The sequence below is a fragment of the Equus caballus genome, chromosome 14 (genome assembly GCF_041296265.1).
Source record: "Equus caballus isolate H_3958 breed thoroughbred chromosome 14, TB-T2T, whole genome shotgun sequence".
NCBI classification, from domain to species: Eukaryota; Metazoa; Chordata; class Mammalia; order Perissodactyla; family Equidae; genus Equus; species Equus caballus.
The window spans coordinates 20,774,362-20,800,368 of NC_091697.1; the positions used below are offsets into that span (position 1 = coordinate 20,774,362).

General features: G+C 44.0%; 1 protein-coding gene across 21 annotated transcripts in view; it reads right to left on the minus strand.

The window, feature by feature from the left end:
- Window positions 1-279: 279 nt before the first annotated feature.
- Window positions 280-26,007, minus strand: part of ZNF346 (zinc finger protein 346) — a 29,141-nt gene continuing 3,413 nt past the window's right edge. For 2 of the 21 annotated variants that reach the window (XM_070233869.1, XM_070233856.1), the window contains 6 exons: window positions 19,103-19,206; window positions 18,456-18,548; window positions 16,258-16,402; window positions 11,394-11,627; window positions 4,258-4,351; window positions 280-1,654 (listed from right to left, as the gene is read on the minus strand). In XM_070233869.1, the coding sequence (XP_070089970.1) occupies window positions 1,567-1,654; window positions 4,258-4,351; window positions 11,394-11,627; window positions 16,258-16,402; window positions 18,456-18,548; window positions 19,103-19,198 (750 nt within the window). In that variant the 5' untranslated portion in view covers window positions 19,199-19,206 and the 3' untranslated portion in view covers window positions 280-1,566. Of the gene's footprint in view, window positions 1,655-2,722; window positions 2,776-4,257; window positions 4,352-10,040; window positions 10,171-11,393; window positions 11,628-16,257; window positions 16,403-18,455; window positions 18,549-19,102; window positions 19,207-26,007 lie in introns of all 21 variants that reach the window. The other 19 variants (XM_070233865.1, XM_023617149.2, XR_011425446.1 and 16 more) reach the window with 18 other exon arrangements.

Below are 26,007 nucleotides of genomic sequence, written 5' to 3' on the forward strand. Positions count from 1 at the left end.
AACAAGGTAGATTCCCAGCTTAAACCTTCTAAAGATCTCCATGAGGCCCTCTGTGACAGGGGGAGGTAGATGAGCGGATAACGTGGTATTGAGTTTAGCACACCTGGAAAAACGTCAACACAGGGTTGCCAAGAAATTTGGATGTCTGTCTCCATCCTAAGTCCTAAGATCAGTATTTAGGGCCCTGGGAGTCTGAACGGGGTGAGGGGTCAATACACACATACTAGATCCAATGGTAATATGGCCCCAAATCCCAGGTCTGTTAAGTTGCAGTCTGGCTCATGGGAGAAATTCTTTATTTAGATGCTTCAGTAACCAAGAGACAGAGCATAAGCAACGCACACCCACCCACACACGGTACGTAAAGGCATTTCACAGGTGAAGGGAGGGGGAGGGAGGCCACGAGAGCAGCTAGGGACTCTCTGACCCAGTGAGGAGGGACCTCTGATGGTGCCACTCCCTAGAATTCCTGTTTGAAAGTTACAAGGAAAAATCCACTCCCAGTGAAGTCCTAGGCCATAGAACACAGCAGAGCTGGAGAAATCTAGGTTTGGGGCCTGGGGAATATGCTTCCTCATGGCATCAGCTCTCCTTTCTTTCCCGGGGCCCATCCCGCTCCCCGGCACTCAGGAGCTTCCCGGTGGATGACGGGGGAGGACTAGCACCACAGCAACCTAGGCAGGCGGTCTGCTGCACGAGGGGGAGGGCTAGCGGGCCGAGGGCAGCAACCAGCCTCTGAGGTGGCTGGCATGAGGCAGTTTGCCTTTAGCGGCCCAGAACCATCAAGGAAACCTGTATGTGGGGATTTTCCCACATGACCCTGGGTCAGAGCACCTCTGATGGAGAAGGGGAGAGAACCCCATTGGAGCAGGATCCCACTGGGTACTGAGGCCTCCGACAGTTCTATCTTATTCCCAGCTGCTGCAGATCCTTAGCACCATTCAGGAACTGTGGAGAAGGGGCAGGAGGAGCAGCAATGCTCTGCCAGGACTGTGTCATTGCTGCAGGAGGAGATCTCACAGTGGACACAAATCTGTACAACTGGCCAGCATCTGGTTCCAGGCTCAGAAAAGCCTGTACTTTCTGGGAGAAGCGGGGTGCCACATTAGTTTCCATGCGGCAGCCACTTCCATCTGCCCTTTCTTGCCTATGCCAAGGTCTGGTATGAAAGCTCCAGGTTTCAATGGACATGCCTAGAGCCTAGGGAGAGCTCAGCTCTTTAGCTGCAGGGACTGGTTCAAAACTGACCTGCAGAGGAAAGACAGGCCTGGGGCCTCATGACATATGGCCCACAGGGGCTGGGGAAGGGGAAAGGCCATCCTTCATACTACCACTTGAGACCTCAAGATCTGTGCTTCCCTTGTCCTGAATACAGGGCCTGTTCTAAGCGAAGGAGCAGGGGTGGATTTGCCTGGACCAATCAGAGGCTGTCTGTGGCCCACTCCTGCCTCAGGCCTATATATTCTCCGGATGTAAGAAAGGAGGGAGAGGGAGCCAAGGGCTGACCACAGTCACAGGAAGGTGGCTCATGGCTGGTTCAACCTGGGGTGCTAGACACAAACACCTCTAGTCTTCCAAGGTGGCTGAGTCTTTCTGAATAGGTTGCCTTTGCACTGGAATCTGGCTCAGGGGTGATGCCACTGTTTTTGGTGACCTGTAATTTGAGAAGGAACAAAGGCACAGGGTCAGTTTGCGGTGGGTGTGATGGTGCTCCAGGTAGCTTATCCCAATGCTAGTACAGCTCTCCCAGGGCCTTAGAGTCATAAGCAGGGCAGCTCTCCTTTGCCTAGGGCCACTGTCTGCTAGGCACAACATCGAGTGCTTTGCTTCTAGCATCCTATTTCATCCTCACGGCAACTGCACAAGACAGGGAATAGCACCCCCATTTTACATATGAGGAAACTTAAGTTCAGAAAGTCTAAGTAACCTGCCCACAGTAAACGTTTTTTTTTTTTTAAAGATTTTATTTTTCCTTTTTCTCCCCAAAGCTCCCTGGTACATAGTTGTGTATTTTTAGTTGTGTGTCCTTCTAGTTGTGGCATGTGGGACGCTGGCTCAACGTGGCCTGATGAGCTGTGCCATGTCTGTACCCAGGATTTGAACTGGCGAAACCCTGGGCCACTGAAGTAGAACGCACAAACTTAACCACTCGGCCACCGGGCCAGCCCCGAACAGTAACCATTTTTTAAGTGTGGCAGATTCAGGACGGCAGCTCATGTCTTTCCACTATACCAAACCATTTATTCTGCCCCTAGGGCCCTATGTGCCCTGGAGCATACAGAACAACCATTCTCCCCTCTCATCAAGTCTAAAGTGGCTCTCCTGTTCCTCTCTATCCCACTCTCTGGGCACCCAGCACCACCTGATGTTGCTTTGTTTATGGATTTGTTTAGGATCTGATTCTAGCACCAGAGGGGGATCTAAAGGATCAGGGAAGAGCATTGGTACTGGTTCCTACTGTAGCCCCAGTGCCCAAAACAGGGCTTGGCACATAATAGGTGCTTAATAAATATTTGTTGAATGAATGAAAGCTTGTCTCTAACAGCTCCCCTTATTGGTCCTAGCACTTCACATATATTATCTCTAACCCTCACAATGTTCCATAAGGTGAGGATGATGAGCTCCCTTTGGAAGTGGCAGAGCAACATTTGGAGCCAAAGAGGTTTGAATCCTGGGTGTAACTTCAAGTAACTATATGGTCTTGGGGAAGTCATTAACCTACCTGACATTAGCTTCCCTTGGGTTGTAAACAGGGGTCTGAATTCAGAGCTGCTGCTGCGAATTAAATGAGATTGAATTAGGTGTTCAACAAATTGTAGCTATAACCTTACAGAAAAGGAATTGGAGCCCAGAGGTTTACTGACTCATCTAAGGTCCCATAGCTGGAAAGTGTAGGAAGAAAACAGTAGACAACTCCAGCATTTTCAAGTGTGGGTAGCCCCAGGGCAGGGCTCTGGCCAGCTCCAGTTGTCTGCTGAAACTGCCACCAGGCAAGCTGCAAGGGAGGCATATTGAAATAGGTGTGAGGCCCAGGCTGCGCTGCTGGGGCTTGCCTCAAGTCCACATCTAAGGGAAGCCGCAAGAGTCCTCCCAACTAAAGACACAGCTACAAATAAAGAGGAAGGTGCGCTGCAGTGTGGGGGAGGCGGCGTTAGGCAGAGCAGACAGGACCAAGGACATTTTTGACTCCAACACTCTGTGTTTCCACCACCTTTAATTCCCTCGGTTCTGTGAGCAATGCAGAACCAACTACTAAAGTCAAAGCAATCATTTCAGCTGACTTTCCTGCCTGAAACTCAGTTTCCTCATCTGTAAAACAGGATAATTCCCATCTCAGGTTATGCTGTGGCACACTGTCCATACTACACAGTTCCCTTCTGCGAGGAAAGGAGGGAACCACGTGAGCCCTCCCCCGCTGGGGCCCTAGCCTCTTCATGTCACATGGTGCCACAACCTCCTTGTCAGCACGGTACCCCAGAGGAGCATGCTGTGAGCCTAAGTCTGAATTATGGATCTGCCCCATAGGATCACTCTGAATGGTGGTTGCTTATATCTGTAAAATCAGAATAATCATCCCTTCTTCCCAGGGTTGTTGTGAGGATTACCTGAGAGAATGTGCTTGGCATATGGCCGGCAAAAGAACAAGGGCTCAAAAAATGCTAGTCATTTTCAAGATTATCACGAACTGAAGACTCTCTGTTTACCAATTCCCTTCAAAGCACTTATCATAATTTGTAATTAGTTTTTTTACTTGCTTATTGTTTGCCTCCTCCCATCAGAATGTAAAGTCATGAGAGCAGGGACTGGGTCTGCCTTGGCCACCACTCAGAGGGTATCCAGTATTTGATGAATGAATGAAAGAACCTGGTCATATTTGGTATTGGCCTGTAGAGGGAGCTCTTGCCATAAAATTGACAGGAATGAAGAAATAGGGTCTTCAAGTCAGCGGAAAAAAAATGCTTCCCCAGTCAGACTCCTAAGGCCAGGAAATCCAAGTACTCTTAGGAGATCACCAAGGAAATCGTCCACGCTTCTCTACTAAAACCTTCAGCTCAGCAGGTCCGATGGCTGGGGAGAAGCTGATGGGTGAAAAACTTACAGAGGAGCCGCTTCCTTCTGTTAACTGACTGATCTTTTTGTTGACTGAGAAAAGGCTGCCAGGGTTCCATTTTAGCCAAGGAGCACCTGGCTTTGTTCTGATTCAGAAGCCCTGAGCTCCTGCAGCAGACCCTTGAATTTCAAAGGACGATTACTCACTGGTTCTTGTGTTTGAAGCCGCTGACATGAGCTTGGTACTGTTCTATGGAGTTCAGCACTATCTTACATGTCTTGCAGGGGTAGCCCTTCCCGGCTGAAACACACATAAAAGTCGAGATGCTTTGTTATCCACTAAGAAGGGACCTTTGACAGTGTGTGCAAATGCCCTTCTGAGGATGCCTTGAGGGGGGTGAGGTGAGGTGGTTGGCCCTGATGAGAATCCCAAAGGCCTCAACGCTCAGGGGACACATGCTGTTGTGCCTATGTGCTCCTTGGGGGTGGGAACCTTCTCATTCCCCTCCATGCCCCCAGTTCCAGCATTGAGCCTGGTGCAGAGTAGTTACCTGAGTAAATAAAAGATTGACAGAACAAAGAGGTGACATTTGGCCTGTCTTCTCCATCTTTTTTTTAAAGATTGGCACCTGAGCTAACAACTGTTGCCAATGTTTTTTTTTTCTGCCTTTTCTCCCCCAATCCCCCAGTACATAGTTGTATATTTTAGTTGTGGGTCCTTCTAGTTGTGGCATGTGGGATGCTGCCTCAGTGTGGCCTGACAAGCAGTGCCATGTCCGCGCCCAGGATCCAAACCAGCAAAACCCTGGGCCGCGGAAATGGAGCGCGCGAACTTAACCACTCGGCCACGGGGCTGGCCCCTGTCTTTTCCATCTTGACTGTGCTAAGTGCCCTCATTAAGGATGCCCCTAATGAGAGATCTCTGAGAAGGTGCCACTCTCCTCGGTCTTGCAATAACAGTAATTAATAAGAACACGTGTTACGAAAATCAATCTGTCTTTCTACCTTGGGGCTCACAGACACCCTGTCTCGCTACTCACCAGGACTGCTCTAATGGCAAAGTGGCCTTTATCCACAAGGTCTAGCAGAAAGCAGGAGTGAAGATACGGGGATGGATTCCTGGCTCTGCCTTCATGTGACCTTGGCTAAATCCCTTCCCCTTTCTGATTCTCACCTTTTCTAAACTATAAACCACTTATACCACAACTTATAACCATAATACTTATAATAAAAAGCAGCTATTAGTTACTAAGTGCCTGATATAGCCCATGCACTTCATAAAATTTTGTTTGGCCCTCATGATCCTGTGAGAATCATTACCACTATTCTATAGATGAGGAAACTAAGGCACAGTCACATGTCCAAGAACCCAGAGTTAGTAAGTGCAAACTCAGACGTGGCTGACTACAAAGGCCATACTTATCCTAGCATGCAGGGTGCCGGCTGTACAGGAAAGGCAGCTGTATACAGGACTTCAAGAGCCCTTCTGGCTCTGACACCTTTTGAATCATCTGCCATCCTAAAGTCTCAGAGCTCTGGAGTGGGATCACCTAGGCTCAAATCCAAGCTCTATGCTTTCTTACCTGTAGGACCACAGGCCAGTTACTTAACCTCTCTTGAGATTTGGTTTCCTCATTTGTAAAAGGGGGGATTCTCTGAGACTCAGGTTATTTACCTATAACATGAGGTCAGTATTAGTATCAACCTCATAAAGTTATTGTAATGATTCAAATAAAAGCATTTGGCACATAGTTAAGTATTCAACAAATGTGAGCTTTTATCACTACTATTATTTCACTCTTATGGGCTCCATGAGTCATGCTGGGCAAAGAGGTGGACAGTATCTGTTAACCAGTCATCCATGGCAGCTGCAGCTATGGAGAACGCCAACAATCTCCTCTACTCCAATAAGCTAGCCAATGTTCCCAGCTACCTTTGTTTCCCTTGTACCTTCAGATATTTTCTGGAAGACATATCCCTTTAAAGCATCTAAGGGGAAAATTACTGCAATCAGAATTTAGGTACTTTTTAGACATTTAAGATCAGAATTCATGGTTCAACACTAACAGGGAAAAGATGCATAATGGATTAGACTAGCAGAACTATCTTTCCACCAAGGTCAGGAGTGGGACCTAGGGCTGGTGAGGGGGTGACAACCACCAATGGTTAAGAGTTACTGATGCCCAGATTACAACAGCCCACTCTTATTAAGCACCAGGCAGCATGCCAGGATTTTGGATATTTATGTCCCTGCATTCTTACAACCACCGGCAAGATAGGTGGTGATCTCCATTTTTCAGAGCAGGAAACAGGCCCAGAGAGGTTAAGTGGTTGACTTGAGGTCAGAGCTGGAGTTTGCCCTCTGGTTTGTGAAGCCCCCATTCTTCCCTCTGTACCACAGGTCTCTGGACTCTCCTATGTCCCCTATGAGATACAAGATCTCAGCACACTGTTTACTGATCTGTAAGCTAGATTTAAATCCTCATCTGGGGTGACTGCAGAATTCACTGGTGCTTCAAAAAAACAGATTTGTCCTGTACCCACACTCATGAATTTTCATCTGCTTTCCACTTTACGTTTGATATTCTGGTTTACCTGCATGATTTTATGAAGTATAAGCCACTAGAGCTGATTTTTAAACATTGGACTTATTTGGAAAAGCACCTGTATCTCCTCCCTTTTACTGCCTTAAAAGACCTGTCTAAACTTGCTTCTCCATTTTCTTGCCTCTCAATTACTTTGCAACCTTACTACGCACTTTGCGATCTCACTGCACACACACAGACATGCGCCACACGCTCTTTCTGAGGCCAGTGTTGACTTTGCTGTATCTAAATCTAATGAACCAAGTGGATGTTTATGAGGCTCATCATACCTGACCTCTCACAGCACCTGATGGAACTGGTGACTCCTCCTTCTTCAACGCCCGTGGCGTTCAGCATGCTGCACCCTTGCTTTTTCTCCTCTGCTGGCTCCTTCTCAGTCTCTTTTGCTGTCTCCTGTTTGACCTCCACTATTTAACACTGGCATTCCAGAGAGCTCAATGTTTTTCTTTTTTCACTTTATTGTTTTATTTTTAATTGTGGTAAAATACTTATAACAGAAAATTTACCATCTAAACTATTTTAAGTGTACAACTCAGTAATGTCAAAGGAGAAGTTTGGGCTAGAGAAATTTGCGTTTTCATCATGTTAAGTATATTCACATTGTTGTGTAACCAATCTCCAGAACTTTTTCATGTTGCAAAACTGAAAATCTACACCCACTGAACAACTCCCCATTTCCTCCTCCTCCTAACTCCTGGCAACCACCATTCCACATTCCGTTTCTGTAGGTTTGATTGCTCTAGATATCTCATACAGGTGAAATCATCCAGGATTTGTCTTTTGTCCCTGGCTTGGTTCACTTAGTATAATGTCTTGAAGGTTTATCCATGTTGTAGCACGTGAAAGAATTTCCAGAGGGCTCAGTCTTAGACCCTCAGGCTCTTCTCTCTCTAAACTCTCTAAGGGATCTCATTTATTCCCCTGACTTTGATTACCACCTATTAGGTTAAAACATATGAAACTACCAATATTTAACAGTTTCTGACGTATCAAAATGGCAATATCTCTAACCCAGACCTCTCCTTTGAGGTCTAGACCTTTATATCCAACTGCCTCTGTAATATCTCTACTTAGATATCTCATGGACATCTTAAACTCAAGCTGATGGAACCTGGTTATCCCCCTAAATCTGGGCACCATCCTTGACTGTTCCTTTTCTTTCCTCTCCCACGCTTGATGGCGAAGTCTTGATTCTACTTCATACAAACTTCTTGAATCCATCTACTTCTGTCTACTTCCTCTGCTGTTACCTTAGTCCAAGCTTCTATCTTCTTCAGTGTGAATTACTATAATAGCCTCATTGCTGGTCTCTCTTCACTACTTTTCCTCCCTATTCTTTTCCTTTTTTTTTTTTTTGTGAGGAAGATTAGCCCTGAGCTAACATCTACCGCCAATCCCCCTCTTTTTGCTGAGGAAGATTGGCCCTGACCTAACATCCATGCCCATCTTCCTCTATTTTATATGTGGGATGTCACCACAGCATGGCTCAATAAGCGGTGTGTAGGTCTGTGCCTGGGATGTGAACCTGTGAACCCTGGGCTACCGAAGCAGAGTGCATGAACTTAATCACTACGCTCCTAGGCCGCCCCCTACTCCCTATTCCAACCCATTCTCTACTTTGTGACCAGAATGATATAAGAATGTTTAAACTGTCAATGGCTTCCCAATGATTTTAGGATAAACACCTAAACCCTTAACATGACCCACAGTGCCATGACGAGGCGCTTGCTCCTCTTCCCAGCATCCTTTTGCCCCATACTATCCCCTTGCTGTCTGGGAGGCCTTCCTTGATCCTTGCTCCCCTATTTTAGGTTATCGCCATAGTATCCCCTTTGTTTGCTTTTCTAAAGCTTGTAACTTATAGTTCTTTGCTCAATGCCTGTCTCCTCTGCTAGACTTGAAGCTCCATGAGAACATGGACAATACCTGTCTTATTTACTACCATATATCCAATGGTATTAGGAAAGAGCTCAACAAGTACTTCTTGACTGTATATGAATTTAATAAGACGTGAAAACCTGTCTTATGTACAGGGGTTGAAGAAACTGATAGATCAGCATGGGGCAGAGAAAGCAGACCTGTTCTTTGTAGGTGGCAAGGCCCTAAGTAGGGAGAGAAAGAGATGGGGTAAAGCAGAGGAAGATCCCAGTAACCCAGAGGAGAGGCTGAGTGCTTGGCAGCTGGAAGGCCTTGGCTGCCTGAATGACATGCAGGTTTTAGTTTTGGCATTCTTGGGGAGATGAGAGAAACGTGAACCTGGAGTATAAAGCAAACTCCATGTCTTGTTTGATCCGCTTAGTAGATGCTGCGTTTACCCCTGGAGGGAGAGATCCGGACACTCTGGGTCACCTCACATTTGACTCATACTTGTCACGAGATACTTGCCAGGAGTCCCATGGAAACTATTCTCTGACCCAACACAGAAATTGACCTGGGTTTCAGTGCTGGCTGCCTAGTATGGGACCCAGTACAAATCACTTCATCTTTCTGATCTTAACGTCCTCATTTGTAAAATGGGGATAATCAACCTTGCACAACAGAGTTGTTCTGAGGATTAAATCAGGTAATTGCATGTGAGAGCATCTGGCCTAAGGCCTGGACTACAGCAGCCATCAGTAAGTGTAGGATGACTGACTGACTGACTGAACAAACTAACAAAAGAACAAGCTTTGACTCAAGTGAGCAGGAAAAAGTCAAGCTGCTAACAAATCTAAACCCTTTGCTAAGGCAGAATCCCTGTCAGTTGAAGTCACTGCCTGCATATCAACATCCCACTTCTGTGAGTCAGCAGGGGGTCAGGGTAGGCTCAGTGCCTCTGCTGACATCCTGTACTTGGAACGCCTCTGGCCAAGTACTCTCAGAGCCGGAGGCAAGAGGACAGAGTTTAAGTTTTGGAGCCAGACAGATCTAGAGACCCATACTGATGTTACTTAACTTAGAAGTCCTATCAGCTGTATGACCTGGAGCAAGTCACTCTCTCAACTTCTTTATTTGTGAAATGGGAAAATCATCCCTATTTATGGGAATACTGTGGGGATTAAATTATAATGTATATATTAATATCAAAGGGGGATGTGCTACCCCTGCCCCCTGGCTAGGTTTTCATGAAAGATTTTGGCTGATCTGCAAAGCAGTCAGACGCCTTAAGCAAGAAAAAAGGATTATGGTAATTTAGTCTTAGACAAATGGAGGAGGGTGGATACAGGAAGGTGGCTTTGGCTTGAGGTAAAAGAAGAGAATGGACACAAGTTAAGATAAGCAGCCTAAAACACTGCAGTGCCTGAGTTCTGCCAGTGGACAAGAGATAATGAGGGAAAGACCAGGGCAGGGCCTGGTAAAGGAGAGGCAGGAGCTGGAGCAAAGAAGCATCAACTGCAAGAGAACCTTGGGTCGTGCCAGCTGGATGCTATGCTGTTCCTATCAGTCGCAGGCCAAAATAGAAGCATCTTGTGAAGCGGGGTTCTGAGGAGCTTGGTTCCGAAGTTTCCAGATTCCTCAGCATATGGGACTGATCCTGTTAAAGGAGAAGGCACTGCCGGGTATGTGGAACAGTACGTAATTATCAGCCACCTCTTTCTGACTTTGAAGGTTTGTAAAGCAGGGTCCTTCAATGGCATTGGAGGAGCAAACCTGCTAAAGGGATGCCCTCGTGCTTCACAGCCACTGCTTGGCATCCTTCCCATTTGCGTCGGTATTGCCCAAACATGGCCTGTGTTGTATGGCTGCTTTGGGATGTGGGGGACTGGTGAGAGGCATGCTCCCCTCCTTGCCCCTAGGTGGTCTGGAACATCTATGGCACCTGGCTGTTCATCTTTCTGGGATTGTGGGCAGACTACAGATGACTCTGCACAGCAGCTTCCCTGAGGCCATGCTGTTCACACCTGGATGCCATGAGGGCCTCAAGTGTTGACTGTCTGGTGCTGCATCTCCAAGGCCTGGTGAGGAAACCCTGAGGACCAACACCAATGCTCCTGTAGGCTCCACAGAGGAACTGTCAGTCTTGGTCACTACCTACCCCAATGAGGGAACACAGTAGGTGCTCAATAAATATTTACAGTCTGAATGAAAGAGAAAATACTAATCTTCCCCCTTCGCCATCTTTAGGCCCTGAGTAGTTACTGTGATGGGAAGGGCTCCTCACTTTTTACGAATGCTCACTCGTGTGATGCTGACTGGCATCTTGAGGTCAGGGAGGGAGCTAACACTCTTGAGTCAGAGTGGTCTCCTTCCCCATACCCCAGGAATCCAGGCAGGCCTCAGATGCTGGGAGAGGAGGGGCGCTGAGAACACTCTAAAATCTGACAAGCTGCTGAGGCCTTCACACAAGAAATGTGGACGACAGGCAGTTTAAATTAGGGGTTACGAACTGGTGGCCCTTGGCCCAAATCTGGATTAGAGACTGGTTTGACTCACGCAGGGTTTAAAATTTTTTAAATTTAGTGGCACATTTAAAAATCATAAGAATTCTCACTCAAATCTGGCTTCTAGATTCTTTTGAAAAACTGAAAGACGGTAACAACTGGCTAGAGCTGGCTAGGAGGGGCATGCACTCTTCAGCTGACCATATTCCCTCCTGGCTCTTTCACTTATTTAAATCTCCTGTCTGGCTTCTGCAGGCAATTGAGTTTGCAATGCCTGCTTGAGAAGACCTAAGAAGGAAAAGCATAGCCTTGGTGGTCTAGGGAGCCCCAGTGGTCAAGCCCCAATCCAGTTCTGGTATGAGCTGGGCCTCCTTACCTGATGAGTCAGTGACAGCAGGGTCTGCCAGCCGCCCATAGTGTGCCATGAGTTTGAGCTTGGTCTCCTGTTTCCTGTGTTTCTTGCCCACATAATGTTGCTGAGCCATGACAGGGTCGTTGAAAGTCGCGTGGCAGAGGCTGCAGAACTTGTCTGGGTCTATCATCTCTCTATTCTGGTGCAGGGCTAAGGTGGAGGCCACAAGGAAAGGGTTTGTAAGGCGTTTCGACAGAGCTGCGGTGAGAGAGTTCAAACAGAAACAATGAAAAACCCGGATGGTGCCAGGCTTGCGTGCATGCTGAATGCAAAGAAAGGCTGGGTCACTAGTTAATCACACTTGCACATGTAGCACTACCTGTGTGAATCAGAATGAAAGCCTTCCCTAATTAGGAAAACTGGGAAGATCTGGGGGAGCCCAAAGATCAGCTACTTTGTCAGCAGCTTTAACTACTTTAGGCATAGGAATCCCAATTTTCTCACATTCCGAGGAGGCTCTGTACTTCTATTATCAAGTTGCCAAATTACAACAGTCTATAGATATACATGCTTGCAACCTTTTTATCCCTCAGAATTCCCCAGAACTTCACAGCAGTGGAACAAGAAGTTTGGGTGTTTTGTCCCATCCTCGAAGTACCCAAGTTACAGAGCTGGGAGCCAATGCACAGATGCAGAAATTAAGGGCCTGAGGGTCATTTAGAAAAGGCAACTGTACTAGGGAGGCATTTTATTTATTTTTTTATTATTATTTTATTATTATTATTTTTTGGGGGAAGATTAGCCCTGAGCTAACTGCTGCCAATCCTCCTCTTTTTTTGCTGAGGAAGACTGGCCCTGAGCTAACATCCGTGCCCATTTTCCTCTACTTTATATGTGGGACGCCTACCACAGCATGGCCATGTCCACACTTGGGATCCGAACCGGTGAACCCCAGGTCGTCAAGTAGAACATGCGCACTTAACCGCTGTGTCACCAGGCTGACCCCTAGGGAGGCCTTTTAGGCTACACTGCCTTCTAGGCTGAGCTGGGGAGACAAGAGGATGACACTGACATTCATTATGTACTTTGTATATATATTTTCTCCTTTGGTCCTCAGAACTACCCCATGAACTAGGTATCGTTTTGCCACATTAGAGAGAAAAATTGAGGCTCAGATGGCCCAGCTAGTGGGTGAGTCAGGTCTGTGTGACCCTAAAGACCATGCCCTCTTTGCTATGCCAGGCTGCCAGAGGGTGGCAGGGAAAGTTGAAGGCTACAGCTTATGCTTTCATCTTCAGAAAACATTCCTGGCTCTGGTCAATGAATTCAGGGCATCAGAGCCGGGTTTGGGCATATGTGCAAGCCTCCTGTGGGTCAGCAAATGTCCTGATGCTGACTGCAGGATGTGCTGCTGCCTTATAAGGTGGGTGCCACGACTCACTAATCAACGAGTCTGGCTGAAATGGTGCCAAGCTAGTAACCACTACTTTAAGAATGTGGCTTAGAACCCCCCCACAGGTAGAGGAGCGGTGGGGCTCAGCAGCACTCACAGACACACGGCTCAGATGCTCTTTCATCTCTGCACCACTTAAATGGGGGAAGTTTTGAGGATTTTTGGCAAGTCAGAGGAAACTTGCTGGCTTTTCCCACAGTAATTTTCCAGTATAGGGAATCTCAATTTCCTTGGCCATTGATTTTTCCTGGTCATTGCTTCAGCAAGGCACTTGAAAAGTAATGTACATGTTGTAGAATATTTAATAATATGAGAAAATATTCAGTATGTGGTGTTGAGTGTATAAAAAAGCAGGTTGTACAGCAATATATTTCTTATGTCTTCAATTTTGCAAAACAACAACAAAAAGCACACTGGTGATAATGGAAAAAAGACCAAAAGCATAGAGTAAAAGGGTGCTTTTTGGTATTTTCCAACTTTTCTACAATGACTGTAGATTTTTGACATGAGAAAAGAGGCAATAATGGTCGTTAAGACATAAAGGTCACTGTTTAAAAGATACTGAAGAGAAGCATCAGAGGTGAATGGTTAAGTAAAGTTAGAGAAACTGCTTAATGGACATAAAATGAAAATGAGAGCTATGGGAGTCTTCTCTCAGGAAACAGCTTGAAATACTACAAGTATTCTACAGGGATGTCCACTGTATTGTTACTTATAAATACCAAAAAAGCAGAGGGGGAAAAACTTAAATATTCAACATTAGAGGAATGGGGTTAAGTGTGGTATGATGGGATATTACATTGTCATTAAAAATGTTTATGAAAAAGTTTTTAATAACATGGGAAATATAAATGTTATATTAAATGAAAAGAGTATGAAAGAAAATTACACACGCAATATGATCACGTCATTGTTAAAAAAGATACGTGCAATCTATATGTGTACACTGGTATTTTGAGACATCACCAACATATTACATGTTTCTTGGTGGTAGGATTTGGGTGATATTTTACTTTCCTCTTTGTACCTTTCAAATTATTTAAACTAGAATTATTCATAATGAGTATACATAGTTTTTATAAAAATAATAAGGTTAAAGTATTCTAAGTTTATATGCACATATACATGGATTTAATCTAGATATACATAAAACAAATATACACACAGATATACACACATACACATAACAGAAGATTTTAGGAGAAACAGTACTCCAAAATGTTAACAGTGGTTATCTCTGAATGGTAAAATTATGGGTACTTTTTCTTTCCATTTATCTATATTTTCCATATTTTCTACAACATGCTTGTATTACTTTTATATTAGAAAAACGTTTGATGTCAGAAATATAGTTACAAACTCATCTAATAATATGGAAATATACCTAAACTATAAAATTAAATGAAAAGCAAAAAGCAGGATACAAATGGTACATAAACTATGATTACAAGTATATAGAAACATATCTGCGTGTAGCAAAGGCCGAAAGTGAATATGGATAATAACCCTTTTTTCTTTTTTTTTTGAGGAAGATTAGCCTTGAGCTAACATCTGCCGCCAAGCCTCCTTTTTTTGCTGAGGAAGACTGGCCCTGGTGGGGCTGGCCCTGTGGCCGAGTGGTTAAGTTCACGCACTCCACTGCAGGCGGCCCAATGTTTCATTGGTTCAAATCCTGGGCGTGGACATCAAACCACGCTGAGGCAGCATCCCACATGCCACAACTAGAAGGACCCACAATGAAGAATACACAACTATGTACTGGGGGGCTTTGGGGAGAAAAAGGAAAAAATAAAATCTTAAAAAAAAAAAAAAGGCTGGCCCTGAGCTAACATCTGTGCCCATCTTCCTCTATTTTACATGTGGGACGCCTACCACAGCATGGCTTGACAGGTGGGGCATAGGTCCACATCTGGGATCCGAACCGGTGAACCCCCGGCCACTGAAGTAGAATGTGTGAACTTAACCGCTGTGCCACTGTGCTGGCCCGGATAATAACCTCTTGAATAAGAAATTTGTGGGACCAGGCATATTCCAGGGAACTTTCCCATTCATGGAAAGATAAGTCTATACAAAGCTAAAGATAACTGAACTTATAAAGTTCTGTTTTTAAGCTAGTTTCTCTTGGCCTAATGTTTAATCTTTTTGGTACAATGAATGGTCCCAACACTGACTTTAAACAAAAGCAATTAGTACAACTTAATGATGAACAAATCATAAGCAAGGTCAATGACACACTCCGTGAGGTGGATGCCTAACCAACTACTGCATTTTATGGGGGAGTCCACTCACTGGGTATCTTGATGATGCTGATAATAGTAACAATAGCAGCTGTTATTTACTGAGCATCTATTATATCCTAGGTTCCTAACATATGTTATTTCATTCTTACAACCTATGAAGTAGATAGTATAATCAACATTTTATAGGTGAGGAAACTCAGGCATGAAGAAGTTAAGTCATACAGATGATAAATAACACTGCCAGGATTTAAACCTGGGCATCTATGACTTCAAAGACCATGGTCTGTTTTGACATAGCACAAATAACTAGAATTGGGTGTGATGGGAGAGCATAATTAAGAGTGATTTTTTACCCTATCTTCAAAGCTTCCAAAACAATGTTGTCTTATTTTTATAATAAAGTAATACAAAAAAGATAAATCTTATAGATAGTGTTGTCTACTTCTTGGTCCAAAATAGAGAAGCAAAAATTACCAAGAAAAAATGAAATAAAGATCAAAAAACTTTCACTCTTGACTAACTGCAGTTAGGAGAGGTTAAAAATCCCAGAAAGTCAGGAGTTAATGAGATGAAAGCAAGGGCTGAGCCCCAGTGGTAACAAGATAAAGGGGGCTATTTTAGAAGTCACTGCACTGGGAATGAATTCATGGCAGTGGCAAACACAGCTTGCTGGGCAGTAGTGGCAGCACTGAAGTATTCAGCTTTGAAAGGCAAGTCCCTGTCTTGAGGAGAAGAGGCAGCTTTGAGGATTAAAGTGAGCAGGGCATAACCTGAGCACACAAAAAAAGACAAGGATTTAGCTTTCAACTAGGAACACATGGTAAAAGGGCAGGTGGATGCTGGGAGGGAAAAATACGTGGGAGAGGTAGGAGATAGAATGCTCTCATGGTGTGCATGGCCTGGAGGACTTTGGCATTCCTGAGTTATAAATAATTATTAGTCAGGACAAAAGCTCAGAGCTAAGAAGCTTCTATAGAGAAAAACTGATGTAACCCAAGAAAGAGAGGTTAGGTGAGCACAACTCTGAGGCTGCATTTCAATGAAACTGTGTCTACTTTATTATTTTTAAGGGCTCTTAAAAGCAGTTCAACCTCTCCAAGTCTGTGGGCCCAGTGAGCATTTCTGGGAGCACCTGTCATTGGTGCCTTGAGGACGGGAGGGGTCCCGAGACAGCACTACTCAGGAAAACCAGTACCTTCCACCTTAGTGGATTGCTGCTTCAGCTTTAAGTTCTTTGCGTGGGTCTTCCCCAGGTAGTGCGACTGGGCCACGACAGGGGAGGAAAAGGTCATGTTACAGATGGGGCAGCACTGGTTCTTGTCTTTGCTTCTGCTGCTCTTCTGGTTAGGAGAAAGAACACAGGTCTGATCACGCCATTGCCCAGCCAGAAAATCTTCAATGGTTCCCCACTGCCCACAGGAGAATGGGCATTCAAGGCCCCCTTCATACACTAACCCCAACCTACCTTTCTGGATTCTTCTCCAGCTACTTCATCCCAGGGTCTACTCACCACTCCCCACTTTATTCTCTGTTGCTTCCTTGCTTTGCTTAGGCCATTCCTCTTGCCTAGAAATGGTCTTCCCTTCTTTCCTGCCTGGCATATGTCTGCCTAGCCTTCGAGGACTAGATTTTTATTTTTATTTATTTTTTTTTTTGAGGAAGATTAGCCCTGAGCTAACTGCTGCCAACCCTCCTCTTTATGCTGAGGAAGACTGGCCCTGAGCTAACATCCGTGCCCATCTTCCTCTACTTTATATGTGGGACACCTGTCACAGCATGGCTTGACAAGCAGTGCCTTGTCCTCACCCAGGATCCCAACCGGCGAACCCCAGGCCGCCAAAGTGGAACGTGCGCACTTAACCACTGCTCCACCGGGCCGGCCCCGAGGACTAGATTAAATATCTCCTCTTCTGGGAGACTTCTACTCAAGAAAATCATTCAGTAAACAATTATCAAGCCTCTCTGTGTGAGTATTCCAGGAAGAACTCATCTTGTTCCTCTTTTGTACTCCCAGAGTGCATGAACTAAGACCTCTTATACCACTTGTCACCCTAAACTGACAGTGTCATAGCTTAGGAGGCTTTTCTGTGAACTTAAGTGCAATATTTGGGCATGGACTGTTTGACTCATCTTTGTTTCCTATCCTTAGCACCCTGCTGAAGTCTGGCACACAGCAGATGCTCAGGGTTTGTTGAACAAGCAGATCACTGGGTTTTATTTGTTGATTATGATTAGGCTAGGAAACAATCTATTTCAAACCTACATCAGGGGCTTCTAGCCTCTCTCTGAGAAGGTTTGATCTCTGAATAAAGTATTCACTGTAAGACAGCATTTTGCAACCTTGACACTATTGACATTTGGGGCTGGATAATTCTTCGTTGCAGGGGAGGAGCCCGTGACCCATGTGAACTACTGGGCCACCTGAGAGTTAAAGGAACCAAGATACAAAGAGGTAAGGTGACTTGCCCAGGGTCACAGAGTTGATCTTGTCTTTCTGAATTCCAAATCATAAGGAGAAGGGCAACCAGGGGATGCATCCAGTGAATTTGGAGAAAGGATGAGTAATGTCCTTTCAAACCTGTGGTCACTATAACAGGAGGCATAGTTTGTAAACTTATTCATTGAGTATCCACTAAGAACTGGAATTTTACCTTATCATACCCTTAAGAGGTAGAATTATTATCTCCATTGTATGGGTGAAGTACAGAAAGGTTAAGTGATGTGCCCAAAGTCACCCAACCAGTAAGTTGCAGAGCTAGTATCAGACCTTAGTCTGCTGACTTTTCATCCAATGACATTTGTACAGCCGCTTCTGGAACAAAAATAATAGTATTCCTGAGAGACTGAGGTTGTTTCAGCATAATTCTCACAGTGTTTCTAAGCCAAAAAGGAAATGTGTTTCCATCTCAATCAGAGGAGGCATTTGGAAAGGTGTTCCTTCCACATGTTTATTAGGAACATTCAAGGGCTGAACTCGGCTCTTTTCCCTGGATCTTAAGAAAGCAAAGAGCCTGGCTTCCTTCCACTTTCTCTCCTGGAGCAGTGACCTGGCAGCTTCCTGCCTACTCCAACAAACCATGAGTGGTAATGCCTATCCATGGCTCCATTTACTGAGCCCCTCCTATGTGCCAGGCTCTGTCTTGGGTGCTTTTTATAAACGTTCCCTCATTTTAGTTTGGAAAAATCCTAAAAGGTAGTTGATAGTGGCATCCTCATTTTTATAGAGGAAGAAATCAAGGCTCAGAGAAGTAATAAGATTTGCCCAAGTCACACGACAGGGCTGGGACTTGAAGCCAAGTCAGTCTGACTCAAAGCCCACATTCTTTCCACCACACCAACCTGCCTGCTGGCTTCCCTGGGAAGCGAGCGGTCTCATTATGGCAGCTGGATTACCTGATCTGAGTCTAGCTTCTTCGTTTCCCCCTTTAATGTCTCCATTCCATGGATTGCTAGGTATCTCTTCACTTTGTTGGCATGTTTTTTGCTCTGCAAGAACCCAGGAAAAAGATCAAAGATAGCCAAATGCCATTTCATATCTAAGGCACTCAAAAACACTTACTAGATTTTCATCTGATTCACCCTCCTAAAAAGTTTTGAGGAGAGGGTCGAGGGGGAGAAATCTAGTTTACTGAGTTCCTACTCTGTTCAAGGCATTTAACATGCCGTCAGATCTAATCTTTACAACAATCTATGAAAAAATTATCATCATTTCTATCTTATACATGAGGAAACTGAGGCTGAGATGGTGAGGTTTCTTGCCCAAGATGAGAAGCAGAGTTGTGATTTGAACTCAGGTTTATTTAAAGCCAAAGTGCATACTTTCTACTGTACCAAGCTGCAAGGGAAGACATAAGTATAATGACCCTGATTTGGATGGGAGAGATGAGACTCAGAAAAATTAAGTCAATCTTCAAGTCATAGTCAACATGCATGGAGGCAACATGTGGTGGCTAAGAAGGGATCACTGTGCAAGCCAGGGAGAGGTGGGGGCTTGGGGCGGGTCTGGAAACTAAAGCAGTTCTACAGCTCCAATGGCATACCTGGTAGTGTGCCAGCTTCTGGGACTCAGAAATGAGCAAGGCGCAGCAAACCTTACACTGGGTATTGGTGAAGAGACACTGGTTCTTCTGGATCATGTGCTCCACTACAGAGAGGAAAATAAAAAAATCTCTGAGTTAGAACCTGCCTCAAGAGCACCGTCTTTGAACCCTGCCTCAAACGCAGGCACTGAGTAATGGAATGCCATACTATTATATCTCAGCAAACTTCAGTCACTCCTTCCCTATTGCTTTTGTGACTCGTATCATGTTCTCACACAACCTATACTATTCCTTCATATTTTTTTTTAAGATTTTATTTTTCCTTTTTCTCCCCAAAGCCCCCCAGTACAGAATCGTATATTTTAGTTGTGGATCCTTCTAGTTGTGGCCTGTGGGACGCCGCCTCAGCATGGCTTGATGAACAATACCATGTCTGTGCCCAGGATCCAAACCGGTGAAACCTTGGGCTGCTGAAGCAGAGTGTGCAAACTTAACCACTAGGCCACAGGGCCGGCTCTCTTCCTTCATAATTTTCTGTAAGCCCACTTTCTTTCCCAAGTAAACTTAAAGAAGTTTCTTAAGATATAATTGACATAACATTATATTTGTTTCAGATGTAAAATATAATGATTCGATATTTGTATATATTGCAAAATGATGACTACAATAAGTTTAGTTAACATTCGTCATCAAACATAGTTACAAGTTTCTTTCTGATAGGAAGTTTTCAGATCTACTCTCTTAGCAACTTTCAAATATACAATACAGCATTATTAGATATAGCCACTATGCTGTACAAGTAAACTCTTTTAAAAAGGAATCTTTAGATCATAAACTCAAGTAGATACCAATAAAAATAAATAAAACAGGGGCCAGCCCGGTGGTACAGCAATTAAGTTCACATGTTCTGCTTTGGTGGCCCGGGGTTCACTGGTTCGGATCGCAGGTGCGGACCTACACACTGCTTGTCAAGCCATGCTGTGGTAGGTGTCCCACATATAAAGTAGAGGAAGATGGGCACAGATGTTAGCTCAGGCCCAGTCTTCCTCAGCAAAAAAGGAGGACTGGCCATAGATGTTAGCTCAGGGCAAATCTTTCTCAAAAAATAAAATAAAATAAAAATTAAAAAATCTTTAAAAAAATTAAATAAATAAAAAATAAATACAATAAAAGTGAAACAATTCTAGCCAGATACTGGTGCCAGAGGCTTTGAGCTTTCCCCCAAAAGAACAATAAGAGAACAGCAACTGTGAAGACAGGCATTAAGACATGGTAGCACCCAAATGAGACTTCTTCCCAGATAGAATCAGAAGACTTGAAAAATTTGAAAAGGGAATAATTTTCTCACTGTTCTTTTTTTTTCAATTGTAATAATACATTCTGTATCTTTTTATTATTGATGGAACATTTTCTGTGGAATTAAAAATAAAGAAATGTTCAAATTTACTCCACTAAAAGATCAATAGCATTTTCTCATTATTTAAATTTACATTGTTGGGGCCAGCCCCACAGCTGAGTGCTTAAGTTTGTGTGCTCCGCTTCGCCAGCCCAGGATTCACCAGTTTGGATCCCGGGTGTGGACCTAGCACTGCCCATCAAGCCATGCTGTGGTGGCATCCCACATAGAAGAACTAAAATGACCTACAACTAGGATATACAACTACATGCTGGGGCTTTAGGGAGGGAAAAAAAGGAAGATTAGCAACAGATGTTAGCTCCGGGCCAATCTTCCTCACACACACACACAAATTTATATTGCTATAACCATACATACAGAATTGGTTAGAAAATCATATTAAGGTTTAGTTATTAAAAGACTAGAACATTCCTTTTCTATGGAAAGAATGTGAGTTTCTGTTTATTAAAGAAACAACAAAAATTGGTTTTCTTTTGAATTAATTAGAATATTTGAAAAGAAATTTTGGAGGATAAGTATCAGTTAGAAGACGCTGTTGGATGATCTTTTATCCTCAGAAGGAAAGGTAAATTAATCCTATTCTTATACAGTAAACATAAATTATTATTATCTAATACCAGTTAAATATTTGTGGTACAAATCATGGTTAGGAACTTGGGCTCTCATGGTATGCCAACTCAGATTCAAATCCTCCTGCTGTTACTTACTAGCTGTGTGATTTTATGGAAATTACTTAACCTCCATCCCATAGTTTTCCTCTGCATAAAATGGGAGTACTGGTAACATGTATCCCATAGAATGAATTCTCCTTGTGGTTTTCCATATAAAGCACTTAGCATAGTGCCTGGCCTAGGAAATGCTCAATCAGAAAGCTATACATCAAATTCTTTTCTGGGCCCTGTGGTTCTGAGCAAATTAATTATTTTCTATATTGTACCTATTATGATATTTCTTAATCCAGAATTTGATAACTGTTAAAATTTTTCCAGGGCCGGCCTGGTGGCACAGCAGTTAAGTTTGCATGTTCTCCTTCGGCGGCCCAGGGTTCACTGGTTCGGATTCCAGGTGTGGACATGGCACTGCTTGGCAAGCCATGCTGTGGCAGGCGTCCCACATATACAGTAGAGGAAGATGGGCATGGATGTTAGCTCAAGGCCAGTCTTCCTCAGCAAAAAGAGGAGGACTGGCAGCAGATGTTAACTCAGGGCTAATCCTTCTCCTCAAAAAAAATTTTTTTCTCACTGCTCTTGATCTGACTTTGAAACATCTGAAATCACCTAACACGAGTTCCACACTGTAGGAAACCATAGTATCAACCTGTTCTTAATTGTTGGGCCTGGAGAACAAAGCCTTACCTTTGGGGAGGGAGTAAATCTTACCCAAGGCATGAGTTCTATCATGACATTGATAACCTAAGGCAGAGTCCAGAAAACTGTGAAGGACAGAAAGCCCATGTATTTTATCTTCTACTCTGGACCAAAAAGTGGTCAAGATGCCTTGGAGGGAGGTTCCTTTTTTTTTGGAGAGAAGGTCAGTGTGGCTAGAGCACGGTAAATGAGAGAAAAATGGTAGGAAATAAAGTTGAAGAATAGCATGAGGTCTACTAGATCACGCCGAATGAATATAAGGCTTCATAAGTCATGATATGAATTACAGATTTTATTCTAAGTGCAATGAGAGGCAACAAGGCATGCCTTATGTTTTGAAAAGATTACTCTGATTACTGTGTCAGCAGACTGTATGGGGACAGGAATGGAAGCAGAGAGAACAAGGAGGAGGCTGGTGCAACGGATACCATACCAACAGAGCCTGGATGAGAATGCATGGCAGTGGAGACCTGAGAGGGCCCTAGTTAGCTACATATTCCTGGTCAACTCTGAGGCTCTCTGCACACACGCAGAGAAGAAACACAAAAGGGCCTGACAGAAAGTAAAAGCCAGTGCAGAATTTAAAAAGGCCTTGAATGTGCTTCCCTACCAACACACAGATCCAACAGCAGAAGACCGAGACCTTACTGGTGCCAGGTGTTTGAGAACAAGCTCTACTGAATCACTGCCTGACCACTAAGCAACAGAGACAGAAATTATAAAAAAAGAACCAAAATTGAGAATATTTGCTCTTAAAGTCTTCAGCTACCAAGTAAGCAGTTTTCTTCCAAACTTTGAGGGAGCCCAAACTATTCCATGCATGAAACCACATGGAGAGGCCCTGAGACTATCTGAAAAGAGAGGAATGCCTGCCCAGCCCCTACAAGTTCCATCCCACTGCTGTTTCAGCTCTAGCCACCATCTGACCGCAACTGCGTAAGAAACCCACAGACAGAACTGGTCAGCCAAGCCTTTCCTGAATTCCTGACCCACAAAAGCCAGGAGAGGTTCACAAGGTTGGAGGAACTAAGGTTCACGAAGGGAAAAAGAACTTAAATGAATTCAGAATTCTGAGAAGGTGGCCTGAATGTGCATCCCTGTTGCCCTGATATCCACATACAACTCTAATCCAACTACCTCTCCAGAGTGGGACAGGTTTGACATAGGAAATTAGGTGCTTAGAAAATCATTGGAAAGGCTGAAGGTAGTCAGTTGGGCCTCCAAAAACATCTCTAGGAACAATGTACAACTGTTCCAACAGGCAATAGAAGCCTCCATCACAGCCTTGCTAGAAGTAAGAAGCTCCCACTGTCATTAAACCTACCTCTCAACCTATGAAGCTGGAGCACGGATGCTAGAATGCTGATGTAGGAAGACCTCACAGTTCCATGACCTTTTTTGACAGCAACAACAGCCAATAGGCATGGGAATATGGTCTTCACTGCATTTCTGCCCTCCAAATCTTATGAGAAGGCATCTGATTGGCAGGATTTAATTTGTATCCATATTGTGGCCAACCAGAAGATGTATTAGGCTGAAGATGAGGGATCTAGATTATGAAGTACAGGGCTGATTTTCACAGAGTCAATGAAGTAGAACAGAGAGCACTAGTGTGGCAAAATAAGATAATTCATAAACTTAAGAAATTCAGGGGAAGCAGTATTTAGGAGACAAAATGATCATCAAACTTCAATCCAAGTTACAACTGTCTTTGGGTGACTTAAGGTGCTTTAAGTTGCCTTAGGGCCAGAATGGCTGGTCATTGCATCACTAAGCTACCTCCCATATTCCAACTAATGGTGAACATTGCTGCTCTACAGTGATTTGCTATTCCTTGGGCCTAGACGTGGCCTTAGCCGCTTCAACTCAGCTCTACAGAAATTCCTCAATTGACTGGAGTCAGTCCTTAGAGAGAGATGCAACTTACTTACTACCCCGCTTATTATAGTGTATTAGGAGCTAGTGGGTTTCTAGATAAAGCTATAGTTAGAAAGCAACAAATAAGAAAAGATCTGAGGAAAAGGAGGCTGGATATAACCTACCTGTGGGTCAGATTGGCTAGGCAGTATGGTATAACAGGCAGGGTGGTCTACAAGAATAAACTGGGCAGTTAGCCCCATTAAGGTCACTTAGTCTTAGTACTTCTGTCTATCTTGTGAATCCATATTGTTGATGGTCTCAAGAAGCTCACATTTTTATCATACTAAAAAGGCATGAAGAAAGCAAATGTAAGGGCATTGATGACGTGGTGCTAAAAAGTTTCCTACTTAAAATATGTATAAAACAGAGTCAAGCTGAAAGCACAATAAAAGCAATGAAAAATTCACTAGAGGAACTCAACAGCTGATTCAAAATGGCAGAAGAAAGAATCAGTGAACTAGACAATAGATGAATAGAAATATTCAATCTGGAGAACAGAGAGAGGGGCAGGCCCCATGGCCAAGTAATTTAAGTTCGTGAGCTCCACTTCGGTGGTCCAGGGTTTTGCCGGTTCAGATCCTGGGCGCAGATGTGGCACTGCTCATCAAGCCATGCCAAGGCAGTGTCCCACATAGCACAACCAGAGGCACTCACAACTAGAAAATACAAGTAAGTACTGGGGGGCTTTGGGGAGAAGAAGAAGAAGAAAAAAGAAGATTGGCAGCACATGTTAGCTCAGGTGCCAATCTTTTAAAAAAACAAAACAAACAAACAAACAAAAAGAACAGAGAGAAAGAAAATTGAAGAATAATGAACAGAGCCTCAGGGACCTATAGGACACATCAAGCATACCAACCTACGTGTAAGGGGAATCTCAGGAGAGAAGAGAGAGAAAGGAGCAGAAAAAATAATGTCTGAAAACTCCCCATATTTGATCAAAGAAAAACATTAATCTTAGGGCCAGCCCTGTGGTGCAGTGGTTAAGTTTACGCAGTTAGCTTCAGCAGCCTGGGGTTTGCAGGTTTGGATCCTGGGTGTGGACCTACGCACTGCTTGTAAAGCCATGCTTGTGGGCAGGCATCCCACGTGTAAAACAGAGGAAGATGGGCATGGATCTTAGCTCAGGGCCACTCTTCCTCAGCAAAAAGAGCAGGATTGGCGGCAGATATTAGCTCAGGGCTAATCTTCCTCAGAAAACAAACAAACAAACAAACAAAAACATTAATCTACACATCCAAAAATCTGAAGGCCCCCAAAGTAGGATAAATACGATGAGATTTACACCTAGACACATCTATTGAAAGATTAACTATTAAAAGATATAGACAGAAAATCTTGAAAGCAGCTAGAGAAAAATGACTCATCATGTATAGTGGAATAATTCAATTAATGAGTTAACCTCATCTGAAACAACGAAGGCTGGAAGGCAGTGCAATGACATATTCAAAGTAGTGAGAAAGAATAAAACTGTCAACCAAGAACTCTACGTCCAGCAAAACTATCCTTCAAACACTATGCTAAGTGACCAAAGCCAGTCACAAAAGGCCACATATTATACAAGTCCATTTATATGAGATGTCAAGAATAGGCAAATCCATAGAAACAGAAAGGAGATAAGTAGTTGCCAGGGGTGGCTGCTAATGGGTATAGGGTTTCTTTGTGGGGTGATGAAAATGTTCTGAAATTAGACAACGGTGATGGTTGCACAACTTTGTGAAAACACTAAACCCCAACAAATTGTACATTTGAAAAGGATGAACTTTATGGTATATGAATTATGGATCAATAAAGCTGTTATTAAAAAAATAGATATCCTTTAAGAATGAATAAAGACATTTCCAGATAAAGACTGAGAGAATTCATTGCTAGCAGGTCTGCTTTGCAAGAAATACTAAAGGAAACCCTTTAGGGCGAAAGGAGGTGATACTAAACGCTAACCTGAAACCAGAGGAAGAAATAAAGAATACCAGGGGCCTGGCCCTGTGGCCGAGTGGTTAAGTTCAAGCGCTCTGCTTCAGCGGCCCAGGGTTTCACCGGTTCGGATCTTGGGTGTGGACATGGCACCACTCATCAGGTCATGCTGAGCTGGCATGCCACATAGCACAACCAGAGGCACTCACAACTAGAATATACAACTACATACTGGGGGGCTTTGGCGAGAAGAAGAAAAAAAAGAAAATTGGCAACAGATGTTAGCTCAG